This window comes from Schistocerca nitens, chromosome 8 (assembly GCF_023898315.1).
Source record: "Schistocerca nitens isolate TAMUIC-IGC-003100 chromosome 8, iqSchNite1.1, whole genome shotgun sequence".
Classification (NCBI taxonomy): domain Eukaryota; kingdom Metazoa; phylum Arthropoda; class Insecta; order Orthoptera; family Acrididae; genus Schistocerca; species Schistocerca nitens.
Genome location: NC_064621.1, coordinates 357801505 through 357816698, shown reverse-complemented (window position 1 = coordinate 357816698; position 15194 = coordinate 357801505). Strand labels below are relative to the sequence as shown.

At 44.2% G+C, this 15194-nt stretch overlaps 1 protein-coding gene across 1 annotated transcript in view; it reads left to right on the top strand.

The window, feature by feature from the left end:
• The window catches only part of LOC126199565 (ankyrin repeat and SAM domain-containing protein 1A-like), a 131009-nt gene extending 116108 nt beyond the window's left edge, over positions 1-14901 (top strand). The window contains exons 9-11 of the mRNA XM_049936487.1: positions 10057-10194; positions 14403-14524; positions 14718-14901. Of these exons, the coding sequence (XP_049792444.1) occupies positions 10057-10194; positions 14403-14524; positions 14718-14901 (444 nt within the window). The remainder of the gene's footprint in view (positions 1-10056; positions 10195-14402; positions 14525-14717) is intronic.
• Positions 14902-15194: the final 293 nt, after the last annotated feature.

Here is a 15194-nt window from a genome sequence, read left to right as displayed (position 1 = left end):
CTTTTAGTGGCAATTTAGGAGGTTGTTCTATCTAAAACGTAACACTGTACTCCACTGTTACCTTAAATGTAGTTTTTCCACTAAAACTGAATGTCAGCATTTACAACTGAGCCAGGAACCAATACAAACTCGCCTCGAATATTATAAAGTACTTGGAAAAGAATGTAGAACTTTTGACAACAAATTGCTACTGTTATTTCCTCACCCCTCCCCACTCGCCCTCCCCCGCCCCCACCACCCAACCCCCACCCAAAAAAAGAAATCTTGACACTCCATTTTTAAATTGTCTATCTCTTCCGTTACAATTATATCTCAGAAATAAAATATTCGGGGATTGCCTTGTCACATGCCTTGCAGTTGAGAATATGGTGCAAATGTGGTTTCACAATAGCTTTACGTCTCATATTATTTACGTAAACCAGAAACGCCATACTGTCTACCTGTTGGAACTATTTTTGGCGTAATATTGATGGAATTCTTATAGCAGCGACTACAGTCTTGAAATATCTTGTATACAGGACTACAGTTTACGCAAATTGACTTATTCCTGCAAAAGGTCTACTTATGCCATTCCTCCATAAATTGTACCATTATAAGCACAAAATATCAAGTCTTATGGAGTGCACTATTACGTAAACCTTACTCAGGCACTGCTCGCTGGCGTCTCTTTCCTCTGCAATCTGTCTGTCAGAAAGGATGGTGAAATATTTAGTGAAACCATTCGTCCAAAAGTAAGAAATGAAATAGAGTAGAGGAACAACTGACGTGCCTTTGAATGGTGCCCAAAAATCATTTACTATTTTACTGGAAAAAGAGAGTGAAGAAGAACAATGATCATGACAGCACTTGTAGGGGAGAAGTCACTTCTCGCGCCAGATGCATTCTCTTTCCTAATGTTTGAAGGCTTCTCTATTGAACCATATTTGAGTCTGAAAAACCGTTGGAACTTTCTCCGCCTCCATGGACAGATGATAGAAATATCTCAAGGCCATGCAACAGCAAAGTGCGTAGTCCACATGATCCACCAGATCACTCTTTAAAATCCTCAAATTCTAAGTTAAATATTTAACTTTTAATTTTCACTTGGCACCTCATTTGCTGTACAATATTTCGAGCAGCACTCAAAGGTATGTGAAAAGTTTCTCCAACCTGTTTTTTTCTTTCTTTTATAGAAAGAATTTGACAAAACATTAGATCATTTATTCAACTTGTTTAATTTTCAAGTCTTCTTCAGAAAGCAACTAGCAGCGTTGTTGCCAGCTATCAACTATGAAGCACTTACGGCTGCAGGAGGAAGAATAGCCATATAAAGCTGAGGCGTTACCATAGAGACGTTTACAAAATTCCTTTCGTGGCGTCTTCTATTCTCTAGATATTCTATATTTAGTAGTTGGTTCACAGGAGGTCTTTTTGACAGTTGCATATCACAATAATGGAAATTCTTGTTCGCGAAACTGCTAGGCCTTGACGAGATGAACGTTTTGATACCAGCTGTAGACGGAGATACTCTATGTGATCAAAAGTATCCGGACACCCCCAAAAACATACTTTTTTCATATTGGGTGCATTGTGCTGCCACCTACTGCCATGTACTCCATATCAGCGACCTCAGTAGTCATTACATATCGCGAGAGATCAGAATGGAGCGCTCCGCGGAACTTGTTGTTCAAATGTGTGTGAAATCTTATGGGACTTAACTGCTAAGGTCATCAGTCCCTAAGCTTACACACTGCTTAACCTAAATTACCCTAAGGACAATCACACGCATCCACGCCCGAGGGAGGACTCGAATCTCCGCCGGGACTATCCGTCTGCGGAACTCACGGACTTCGAACGTGATTGCGTGTCACTTGTGTCATACGTCTGTACGCGAGATTTGCGTACTCCTAAACATCCCAAGGTCCGCTGTTTCCGATGTCATAGTGAAGTGGAAACGTGAATGGCACAAAAGCGTACAGGTCGACCACGTCTGTTGACTGACAGAGACCGCCGACAGTTGAAGAGGGTCGTAATGTGTAATAGGCAGACATCACACAGTGTGGCTATCCGATGGCATGATGTGGGCATGGCGAATGCCTAGTGAAGTCATCTGCCAGCATGTGTAGTGCCAACAGTAAAATTCGGAGTCGGTGTGTTATGGTGTGGTCGTGTTTTTCATGGAGGGGGCTTGCATTCCTTGTTGTTTTGCGTGGCACTATCACACTATCACTGTTGAAGAGCAATTCGGGCATGGCGATTGCATCTTTCAACACGATCGAGCACCTGGTCATAATGCACGGCCTGTGGCGGAGTGGTTACACGACAATAACTTCCCTGAAATGGACTGACGTGCACAGAGTCCTGACCTGAATCCTACAGAACGCCTGAGGGATGTTTTGGAACGCCGACTTCGTGCCACGCCTCACCGACCGACATAAATACCTCTTCTCAGTGCAGCACCCGGTGAAGAATGGGCTGCCATTCTCCAAGAAACCTTCGAACTCCTGATTGAACGTATGCCTGCGAGAGTGGAAGCTGTCATCAAGGATAACGGTGGACCAACACGATATTGAAATCCACCATTACCGATGAAAGGCGCCACGAACTTGTAAGTCATTTCCAGCCACGTGTCTGGATACTTTTAATCACATAGTGTATTAGATCGATGATGCCCGCATGCCCCCCCAAGGGAGGATTCAAACCACCGAAGGGGAGGGGGGGGGGGAGCCGCCCGAACCGTGAGACACCCAGACCGCACGGCTACCCCGCGGCCATCTTGTTTCTTAAAACCGTGGCTTCTGGAGGAGACTATATTTCCCAGCACAAAATTAAGCGACATTAAATTTCCTGTCCTACGAGTCCTATTCATTTTGTCTCTGGGGCCATCACTTTCCGCGTTCTAGGGGATGGAAAAATCGCAGATTATTAAAAATAGTGTTTTAATGTTTTAAAATTTGCGTTTACTGTTTAAAGAAGTGGATTAAGAACAATTATTAAATGTATACGCCACATCTGTGTGCAGCCGTATTAGTGGATAAATTGTGTTCTGGGAATGTAATAAGATGGAGGGGAGGGGGTGGATGGTAGAAGGGAGACAGAAAGTACTTACTCATTTCTCAGTTCAATTCAGTGCAATTCCTTTCTTGCGTTAGTGTTATTAGAAACTCGTATCTGTATTCCAGATAGTGCTAATGCACTTTGCGGAAAACAAAGAGCACCGGGCACGTCTGCGCAATACATCGCCAGTGATCCATGAGGGACGCTGCGGAGGGTCGGTATAACTTGGGGAAAGACCCTGTAGTTGCTTGTTGTGACGTAGTGGGACACACAAAGTCGGGAATCACCTGCTCGCTCTTTAGTTTGGAGTCGTATAATTGAAGGAAGCACATAGCCGCAATCCGGTGATTACTTTTGAAATAATAAACAGTTTATTTATTTTTCTTCATATTTATCGTTTCCATTTCATTGCCCCTTGTAGTTAACGCAACTCTAGTTAATAATCTGTGTAATAGTTATGCGATGTGAATTTTTCGGATGGAAGAATTTATTTTACAAGAAGAGAGATAACGACGCGGACTCTGCCAAGTTTGCTTTAGCGAACACACAGCCAGGGAGCCAAAGAAAGTTTCAGTTGAAGAGCTTTCTACCTCTTCACACATACTCTTGGTTTCAAGACGAATATACGTTGTAGAATCTTTGTTATTAGGAAATGCTTTTCTCCAATATAAAGGAAAACTTGAGAGCTCATGGCGAAGTTTTAGTGTGCAGGAAGACTTTTTTTTTCAAGAATAGTAGTGCCAAGAAGAGAAGTGTTAAGAACGGTCTTGGGATTAAAGCACACTGTAGCTTCAGAGAAATTCATTGTTCCACCAGACTTTTATTTTCAAGCGTAATTTTCGTTTGAAAAGTTTATTTATCTTGTAGAATTCGTACAAAATGTTTGGTAGATTTTAGTCTTTCAAGAAATTTGAATTTCCATTTTCAAGAGAATTTTAGCTCTCCACTAGATTTTTACTTATCAAGAAGTTTTTATAGCAGAAGGGGTACGTTTCGCAATAATATTCCTTCAAGAGTTAAGAAACTTTTTACTTCAGTGTTAGAAGGCTATAATTCATCCTCTATCTTCCTCCGATTTATTTTCCGTAGAAAAACCTCTAAACAATGGAAGTGCATTCCACTGCCGAAACTGTTGGAGGCAAAATTAGCGAGCAAACAGCTGAAGGGACCCAAAAAATTAAAATGAAAAATATAGCAGCAGTCGTCAACGCATGCTTTCACAGTGGCGCTCGAGTCGGAGGTAACAGGCTCTAAACCTGGTGGTGGAAGAAATTTTCACCAGTATTAGACTAGAAAGGGGGGGATGAGTAGTGTTGACCTACAGTTCTTGAACACCTGACTTTGCACAAACGCCGTGGGTATAATTCCAAACCACTCGGCAGTGCCTTATGGAGTGAGAGCATGTGACAATCTTGGTAGTGATCCGTCCACTGGCAGGTTATACGCTCAGAGGTCACCTTGCTACTACTCCAGAGGGGTCTGTACTGGTACTGCGTTTCCCGTTCTGCTGTTCCTTCGTCCATAATAGCACTAAGACTACGTTACAATGTACCAGGACTTTTCGCAGTCATCCATTTAATATCTCCGCCACCAGCTGATATCAACCACACCGCAGAGGCGCAACCGATTGCAGTTGGCGATCAGCACAGCGGCAGGTGCTTGGCAAGTCACGTGGGCCGAGTCACTCGCAGCAGTGGGACCAGGCAAAAAATGTGTGTGAAATCTTATGGGACTTAACTGCTAAGGTCATCAGCCCTTAAGCTTACACACTACTTAACCTGAATTATCCTAAGGACAACCACATACACCCATGCCCGAGGGAGGACTCTAACCTCCGCCGGGACCAGCCGCACAGTCCATGACTGCAGCGCCTAAGCCGGCCGCGGTGGTCTAGCGGTTCTAGGCGCTCAGTCCGGAACCGCGCGACTGCTACGGTCGCAGGTTCGAATCCTGCCTCGGGCATGGATGTGTCTTGTGTCCTTAGGTTGGTTAGGTTTAAGTAGTTCTAAGTTCTAGGGGACTGATGACCACAGATGTTAAGTCCCATAGTGCTCAGAGCCATTTGAACCATTTTTTTGCAGCGCCTAAGACGGCTCGGCTAATCCCGCGCGGCGGGACCAGGCAGGCCGCGGTAATTCAGCCTGGTGCAGTGCCTTGCATGAGCTGCTACCAACCACGCCGGTCTGCTTGTTAGCTTCCGACCCTTCATTGCACCGGGATTTTCTTGTACTTGTTCTTGGCTTCCATTCAGTGTTCTGATCATGACGAACTTGGCTTTGTGGATGGATTACGTCTTCACATTGGGGGTCAGATAGAAAATTTCACATGACACAAATAGACACCTGATGCTTCGTAACAAGTTTACATATATTCTCCTACAGCTCTTTAGGGTACGTGGTTGAGGGTACGCTGTATAATAGCGTCGCTTCCCCACTTTCCTGTTGCAGCCGTGGATGGACCACAGCGGGCAGAACGACTGTTGGTAAACCTCCAATATAACATTCGTAGTTTTTTCACGAGTAGAAAGAAATGTATTGGTTAACTTTTCCAGGAACGTACATCTCGGAATTTAAACAGTAAACCACACTGTGGTGGGGAATGCCTGTCTTGCAACGTCTGCCACTGAAGGTGGATGAGCATCTTCCTGATGCTTTCGTGCTTACTAAATGAATCTGTGCTGAAACGTGCAGCTCTTATTTGAACTTTCTCTGTTTCCTCTTCCAATCATATCTGGTACTGATACAAGACTGACAAGTAATATTCCAGTATTGGTCGAACGAGGTTTTTGTAGCTGATTTCTTCCTGGGTAGACTGCATTTCTAGACGATTGTTCAAATGAATGTCATTCTGGCATCTGCTTTGCCAGTGATCAGTTTTATGTGGTAGTTCTATTTTAAATCGGTCCGTAGACTTCCTTCCAGATATTTAATGCATGTGACAACTTTAGTGGTTTTCCTATAAGCGTTTGATCATAAAATCATGGGTCCTTCTGCTCATTTATCCGCAATACGTTACATTTGTATATGCTGATGGTCAACTGAAAGTTCCTACACCAAGCGTTGATCATCTGGAGTTCTTTCCGCATTTTTGCACAATTTCACTGTATACAACACTGTCTTTAGTGGATCGCGCATCCTTGAAACGCGCGAACACCAGTTCTGGTAACAAGTGCTCCTTTTTCTTATGCACTTTACGGTCATATCGCAGCGGACTTACTCGAAATCTGTTCAAAATTTTTTTCTGCAAGGTGTGCATCTTTGCTTCCGCCGTTTTTTCCCCAACACTTGAGGCTTTAATGAAACAAATTGGTTACACATGTATCATTCAAAGTATTTTCCATCGCTGGCCACTGCTTTCTCCCATTTTTCGGGCAATGTACGAAGCCCACGTCGAAAAAATTGTTCATCTTTTGAAGCGATCCACGAATCGATCCAATTTGTGACTTCTTCATGAGATCGTAAGTGTTGGTCAGCCAAGCCATGCGCCATTGATCTAAACAGGTGATAATAGAGGGTGAATACGGCGGGTGGGGTAGGACTTCCCATTTTAACGTTTCCAAGTACGTTTTGACCTCTTTTGCAACGTGGGGTCGAGCGTTGTCGTGCTGCAAAGTCACTATTATCGTGCCTCTCGCTGTATTGCGGCCGCTTGTCTTTTAATGCTCTGCTCAGACGCATTAGTTGCGTTCGATAACGAGTACCTGTGATTGTTTCACTTGGTTTTAATACCTCATAGTACAAGACGCCGAGCTGGTCCCACCAAATGCAGAGCATGATCTTAGAGCCGTGAATATTCTATTTGGCTGTTGACGTGGAAGCATGGCCAGGATATCCCCATGATTTTTTGCGTTTAGGGCTATCGTAATAAACCCACTTTTCGTCCCCGGTCACAATGCATGCAGAAATCCCTTCCGTTTTTGCCTCTGAAGCAACTGTACACAAACACACAAACGCTGTTTAATGTCTCTTGGTTTCAGCTCACACGGGACCCAAGTTCCTTCTTTCTGAAACGTGCCTATAGCCTTGAGACGTTTCGAAATTGCTTGCTGTGTCACTCCCACTAATCGTGCCAATTCTTCTTGAGTTTGACGCGAGTCTTCTCTCAGCAATGTCTCCAATTCTGTATCTTCGAAAAATTCTCTCTTCCACCACTATGCCGTTCTACGACGTTAAAATCACCGTTCTTGAAGCGTTGAAACCACTCACGACACGTTCTTTCACTAACAGCGTCTTAAATACGTACCTGAGAGCATTCGATGAGATTCAGTCGCTGTTTTCTTCATACTGAAACAAAACAGTAACACCTCTCGCAAGAGCGGTTCTAGGCACTTCAGTATGGAACCGCGCGACCGCAACGATCGCAGGTTCGAATCCTGCCTCGGGCATGGATGTGTGTGATGTCCTTAGGTTAGTTAGGTTTAAGTAGTTCTAAGTTCTAGGGGACTGATGACCTCAGCTATTCAGTCCCATAGTGCTCAGAGCCATTTTTGAACCTCTCGCAAATGACGAGAACTAGGCTCGCAAACTGACATTTTCAATCAGGAACAACTTTATGATGCAGACACAAATCGAATAATGTTTGAATGAGATTATGTTGACCGAGGTCCAAGCTAACTGCCTGACGTCTGCGATCTGTTTCTTTCGACCGCTACTTTTGTCGCCACCTATCGGCAAACGGTGGAAGCAAAGTTGTACACCTTTTACTACTCTGCGGATGATCTTTCATGTGCATAATTACGTTTAGACCTGCTGCTTAGATAACGGTTGCCCCGTACTACGTTTCGCTGGAGAGGATGATGAACTACATTGCTCGACACCCGATTCAGTATCACTAACACTTGCTAAGCACGTATCGTCGTATTGTATTTCTCATGTACATTGTCCGCACAGTCGGGCGTATGCGACACCACATATTCCGCTGACTCATCTTGCAGAAACGCTACTGTTTCATCTGTCACTTTCTTCTCACCCTGCGAAATTCCTTGGGTTCCTTTCTGACGAAATGTCAGTCGTCAACTATTATTGTAGATATAATGCTATGTTTGCTTTGTATATCGTTGCCATTGCTCTACTTTGTACCAATATTGTACCACTGTTGTGAGTTACTCGTCGACTGAGCAGTTCCATAGTCTCATGCTGCGCTCACCATCGTATACTTCCAGCCACGCGCCCTGTTGCTACTAGCAGCCAATATTGTGGTTGCATGGTAGTCAATATGTTGGTTGCCGAATGCCGTAAACATAATTGGCGTTTTGCGGCCTCCCACTCAAAGGGTTCCTTTTTGTAGACTTCACAGAGTAAGTTGTACGTATCGTCCATCCCAAGAGCATTGCGCAGCAAGAGTGGCGCAGTGTCAGGGGAACGTATCTGTTATGGGTTTTCTCCAGAAATAGTTCTGCTGCGGTACATTTAAAAGCTATGCGAGAGGGAGGGAGTGAAATTGTGCAACAGCTAGAAAGAGACTCCAGAGTTGAAGTATGCGGGAAAGTACTAGTCTTGTCAGTAATACGTCTAAACTGCACAAAGATTCACCTTGAAATTTTGTAGGTACATGAACCATGTGCAATGTCGCATCCAACCGTAGAGATATCGTGCCGAACATTTGACCCACGCCGCAATGACGGGAATGTCCGTAGAAATGATTCACAACTATCACAGGGGATGGAGTGCTTCCAACGATAAGTACGTTCACATAGCGGTTCTAGGATTTCTTCTTAACCAAGGAGCGGGTTTCTGTCGTCGAAGAATTGAACACCCGTCCACTGTTTACTGAGACTTCGTGAGTATGTTGAAAAATAATGTATCTATCACTTTGACGTGTAGTGCAACATGCAATCAAAGTTACTAGGCCTGCCATGATACTATGTAACTTACGTTTCTAAGTCTCCTCCTTTATTGTGAAAAGTAATAGTTTTATGACAATCCCTTGGGGTACGCACGAAATTACTTTTATGTCTGAAGGTTTCTCTCTGTCACACGGTCGTCGTAAGCAGTGTCCATGTTAGTTCCTCCAAAGTATTTGGAGGAACGTATTCTACATCTACATCTACATGGATACTCTGCAAATCACATTTAAGTGCCTGACAGAGGGTTCATCGAACCACCTTCACAATTCCCTATTATTCCAATCTCATATAGCGCGCGGAAAGAATGAACACCTATATCTTTCCGTACGAGCTCTTATGTCCCTTATTTTATCGTGGTGATCGTTCCGCCCTATGTAGGTCGGTGTCAACAAAATATTTTCGCATTCGGAGGAGAAAGTTGGTGATTGGAATTTCGTGAGAAGATTCCGTCGCAACGAAAAACGCCTTTCTTCTAATGATTTCCAGCCCAAATCCCGTATCATTTCTGTGACACTCTCTCCTATATTTCGCTATAATACAAAACGTGCTGCCCTTCTTTGAACTTTTTCGATGTACTCCGTCAGTCCTACCTGGTAAGGATCCCACACCACGCAGCAGTATTCAAAAAGAGGATGGACAAGCGTAGTGTAGGCAGTCTTCTTAGTAGGTCTGTTACATTTTCTAAGTGTCCTGCCAATAAAACGCAGCCTTTGATTAGTTAGCCTCCCCCACAACATTTTCTATGTGTTCTTTCCAATTTAAGTTGTTCGTAATTGTAATACCTAGGTATTTAGTTGAACTTACGGCTTTTAGATTAGACTTATTCATCGTGTAACCGAAGTTTAACGAGTTCCTTTCAGTACTCATGTGGATGACCTCACACTTTTCGTTATTTAGGGTCAACTGCCACTTTTCGCACCATTCAGAACGCTGTGTCGTCGAACGACATGCAATAGAAATATGTTCTTCATATGATCAGTCTTGTCGAATAGTATACGAAGGTTCTGATGTTAAAATTAGTATGTGACTTCTCAGTGTGGTCCAGATAAGTCACGGGCGGAGGATACATACGAACTGGAAACGGGGTTTCAAACAGTGAAATGAACGAAATGCCACAACTGTTCCCACGTTAGTAATCTACAGCTGTGAAGCATTATGCCGTGTCGTGTCGGCAGGAGCTGGTCTGCGAGCACGAGATCCGCAACATCCACTGCGCCTGCCAGGACGCGGACGACATGACGCACTTCGCCTACATCACCAAGGACCACGGCAGCTCCAGCCACTTCTGCCACGTCTTCTGCGTCGACACCATGGTGAGTACACGCTCCGACCGCACGAGCTCCCTAGGCGAGGCTTTAGTGGCATCAGCCACGCTTACACGGCATTTCCCAGTCCGCTAAGTTTGTCTGCGGATTGTGTTGTCTCAAGTGTGAAACACCTCACCACTTTGTAATGTAAAAGTGAAAAACCGAGGGCAAAGTCTATAAGGCAACTGGCGTGATTGGTCATTCGCATTTCCCTGGTCTTTTAAGCTACAGGGTGGCGCACGAAATGTGTTACCAATTGTTTCTTTCACAATTTACGACGCACATTAGATATCCCGCTGGGATCTCTACAGCAGTGCCAGCATAGCTTGGAAAAACAAATGAGTTACGAAATGACGTGTAATTCACGATACTGCCGCTAGGAGACTAGTAAGCAGCAATGGCTGACAATGGAAGACTGACGACACAGCAACGATCGGCAATTGTGTTACTTTTTCATGAAACGGAAAGCCTTGTTGTGACTCAGAGGCATTTTCGAAAACAGTTTAACACCCGATGGGTCCCTTGCAAGAAGACCATCCACCGGCTGTACGATACATTTGTACAGGAAGGAACAGTATTGGAAGCGAAGCGACTTCGGCCTAAGCCTGTTTGTTCGCCGGAGAATACTGAAGCGGTACGAGTTTCTGTACAGAGAGGTCCTGGGAAATCGTGTAGAAAGGCAGCAGTGCAACTGGGAATATCCAGACGCTCCGTTCAACGCATTCTTAAAAGTGACCTCCATATGTACCCATACAAGATGACCTGTGCACAGAAGCTCACTGAAGAACACAAGAGCAGAGACTACTGTTTGCTCGGTGGGCGGAGAATAGGAAAGAAACTCTCAACAACGTTTGGTTTTCAGTTGAGGCGCATTTTCATGTAGACGGTGTGGTTGACAAACAAAATGTACGCTTTTTGGCCACTGAAAACCGACAAGTGCTTCATGAACGACAACATTATGCTCCAAGGATTACAGCGTGGGCAGCAATTTCCAGTTACGGACTTATTGGACCCTTTTTCTTTGAAGAAACTGTGAACAGCGAGCATTATCTGAGCATCCTTCGCAATACCTTCATTCCACAGCTTCTTGCTACTGCCTTGCCCTTCAACACGCAAGATGGAGCAAGGCCACATACTGCAAACACTGTGTTGGAGTTTTTACACGAGCATTTCGACATGCGGATAATTTCACTCAAGTTTCCAGGTCGCTTCAATGACGGACAAAATTGGCCCCCCAATAGTCCAGACCTCAATCCATGTGACTTTTTCTTTGAGGGTACCTAAAGGAAAAATTTTTCCCGAAACGTCCACGTGATTTAATGGAGCTCCGAAGACTTATTCTTCAAGCTTGCAGTGAAATTACGGAAGACATGTGCCGTAGGGTAATCACTAACTTTACTGTTCGTTTGTAGGAAGTTAGGAAACGAAATGGTGGACATATTGAGGATGTGCTGAGTTAGAACAAATCTTCATGGACGGCTCTTCATTGTAGTATATGTTTCTTTCAGATTGTATTGACAATAAAGTTTATATTCAAAAACAAAATGGTAACACATTTCGTGCGCCACCCTGTATGTTACACATAATAAGCTGTAGATAAGAAACGTGTCCTTTCAAAATGAATCTGTTGAATTTTCTTGTTTATGAATCACACTGATATAAAACTTTCTAAAAGACACCATTATCACCTCTTGACCACTACAATTATATTTCGTGCTTTATCATACGGCAAAATCTGAAAACATCACACATGTGTACAAGGCATCATCTCGTCTTCCATCTCCATTGGCTGAGTATATAACGTTTGTGATTTCCCAGCGTTCACCGGAAAATGGCTTAATGCTCAAACTGTAACCATAGATTTTACATAAAATTATTTTAACAATAAAAAGGCGACTATGAAGTCTTTCAAAGACCTTTCACAAAGAAACTAGATTACACATTCACCCTGAACTTGAGTTAACTAGTTTTTTCCGTTCGGAATCACTTTCTTGATTTTCGTGTCCTTTTCGAACAATCATTTATACTTTTGCGGGCATATTCTTATTAATTTACAAGTGAGATATCCCTTTTAAACCAGCACTTTTCGAATAATCACACAAAGAAATTTCAAAATAAATAGAAATCAAATAAAATACAGTTTACTAACAATAGCGCAAACAAATAATTATTTCTTCATGTGAACCGTTTGTGACAAGAACGCAGCCTGGAACTAGCACCCATAACCACAGAATAATATAAAGCTCTTTCCAAACCGTGTATTCTGAGCGTTGATATAACACGAGCACTAATAAGTATGCAGACTCGAGACACTTCGCAAGCGGAGTGTAGCGTCTCCTTTCTCCTTACGACAGCGAGACAAGGTAGTGTCATACAATCTACATGTCACCGGAAGCATTTACAGAGGCATCCTGATCAATGGCCTTGCGACCGCTGCTCGCGTAGATTGACTGGAACTATGTCCGAAGGAAGGAAGTTTTGTTTTTAACGTCCCACCGACAATAAGGTCACTAAGGGCATTGTTATTTTAGCATATTCAACCGTGTTGCTTATGCTCATATAGAGCGAATAAACAATGTGTACGTTGCGTAGTAACACAACAGACATTTTATGTCAGTCACTCACCTTCCGATGATACACTGACATCAGTACGAGTCCGCACTGCAGTAGATCATAGCTCAAAGGCAACTTAGGCAGGAGGGTGAATTTCGAATAACATTCCCCAACTTCAGAAATATACTCGAGTATATTTTGACAACGCGTAAATGAAATTAAGTAGCTGCACTGTGCATGTGATAACTCCTTTAGACAGTTAACCACATTTATGGCCAGGGCGAATTATTGATCACTCATTGCTGAAAACATTAAGCCTGAATATTTTTCGGCATAGCATCCAAATAAAGTATGCGATATATTTATTTCGATGGTCATCTTCAGCAGCAGCTGTTATGTAAAAAATATTATTTGTTTTTCATTTTCAGGTCTTAAGCGTACTGGATAGTGTTATACCAGAAGTGTTTCACCTTTACTGACAACACTTCATCAATGGTGGTTTCTGCAAATATTGCATACGTAAGACTTTTTTACATTTTTAATCTTACAGATAAAACAGTTTTGCTTACGAAGGAAGGGTAGGCGTTAACTCAGTGTGTTTGTTGCTCCTTTTTCCATATAAGAAAGTCAACAGGTATTTTCCCTCGTCCATGCAGTCTAAATAAACTCGATGCAGCTCACACGATCCTCTTCTTCTCGACTCTTACGGTCCACCTTTTCGTTTTTCTGGAAAAAGTTGAGTAAGAACTTACCCTTCTCCGTAACATCTGGACGATGAACCATCAGTGTCAGTAAAAACACCGTTTTGTCTGCTTGTTATCAAACATAAATGTGATTAGTATTTTAAGTACGTCTTGACCTTTTGTACTGGATGAGACATATTTTGGCCTGCAGAGATCACTGAACTGACACACCAACCGGCATCAACTCGGAAAATTCACAAATCGAACTGGTCTAGCTAATGCAGGATTATACAAAATGAAGTTTCAGAGTACACAGCCTCCAATACAGTTCAAAAGAAATAGGATAAAATAATTAGTACAATCAATAAAGAAACCCCGATTACTATCCAACAGAGGAAGAAATTGAATAACTGCTGGAAACCGGAATGTTCTGCATAAATATCGACAAGAAGGCTTGCATTCAAACCATAGAAACATTTGTCCAGATGGGAAAAGTCATTATATTTTTCATCGTACGCTCTACACCAATTACTGTTGCGAAAGATGTCTAATATTTTGTATACTGGCCCTGTACTACAGCTGCAGGTACCCTGGAGAGCATGGTGGACAGGCTCAGAGCCTCTTGTCTAAGCTGTTCCTTGAAAAGTAGATGCTGACTGACGATCTGAGTGATGTGCCCATTTTCTTGTTACTTGAAGAAAGCATTGTGAAAGTACAAGTAGCTTTGCAACCGAGCGGTTCTAGGCGCTTCAGTCTGGAACCGCGCGACCGCTACGGTCGCAGGTTCGAATCCTGCCTCGGGCATGGATGTGTGTGATGTCCTTAGGTAAGTTAGGTTACAGTAGTTCTAAGTTCTAGGGGACTGATGACCTTAGCTGTTAAGTCCCATAGTGCTCAGAACCATTTGAACCATTTGTGCAACCGAGGCGAGTGGTAGTATGGGGCAGTGTTCTCTAATGGAAGTGTGGCTGCCCGCAGGACCAGGCGACGGAGGTGATCCTGACGCTGGGCCAGGCGTTCGAGGTGGCCTACCAGATGGCGCTGCGCGACCAGCTGACTCCGCAGCACAACCACCACCACCACCCGCACCACCACCACCACAAGCAACAGCCGCACCTGCAGCAGCATCACCACAACAGTGCCGGTGTCAATTCTAACAACAATAACAATAATAACAATAACAACAACAACGGCCACACCCGGTCGCAGTCGGCGTCGCAGCCGCCGGCGTCGTTGGCGGTGCAGCCTCCGCCTCAAGGCCACTCGCGTTCTCACTCGGCCAACGACATCAAGGTGGGCGCGTCGCCCCACGCCGCCCCCGCCGCCGCTTCCACCCCTGGCGCGACATCTCCCGCCCCCGAGGCCCTGGCCGAGGAGCTGTAGCCCCGTCTGCAGCGTCGGCGCGCCGTCCGCCGGAGGCGGCGTCGACCACTCCGGACGGCTGCCCCCGGCGCCGCCCCCGCCGCCGCTCAGCTGAGGGCCTGCTGACGCTACCAGCCGCCGACGAGTCACGGCCTCACTTCGCTTGCGACATCTACTTGCTGTTGCTGCTCGACGTGCAATTCGCACTGTAATCTGGCAATGGTTCCTTCGCGATAGACTGGTGCAGATCAGAGTATGTGCTGTGTTACAGAAATATTCAACTTCAGTGTATCACAAAAGTTTACATTCCTGACGAACCCTGTACGATTTTGAGTGTTTACTGGGGACAGTAGAAACGCCCGTATCCAATGCGTCTAAAAAAAAAAGCCGAAATCGACAGTGCCGCAT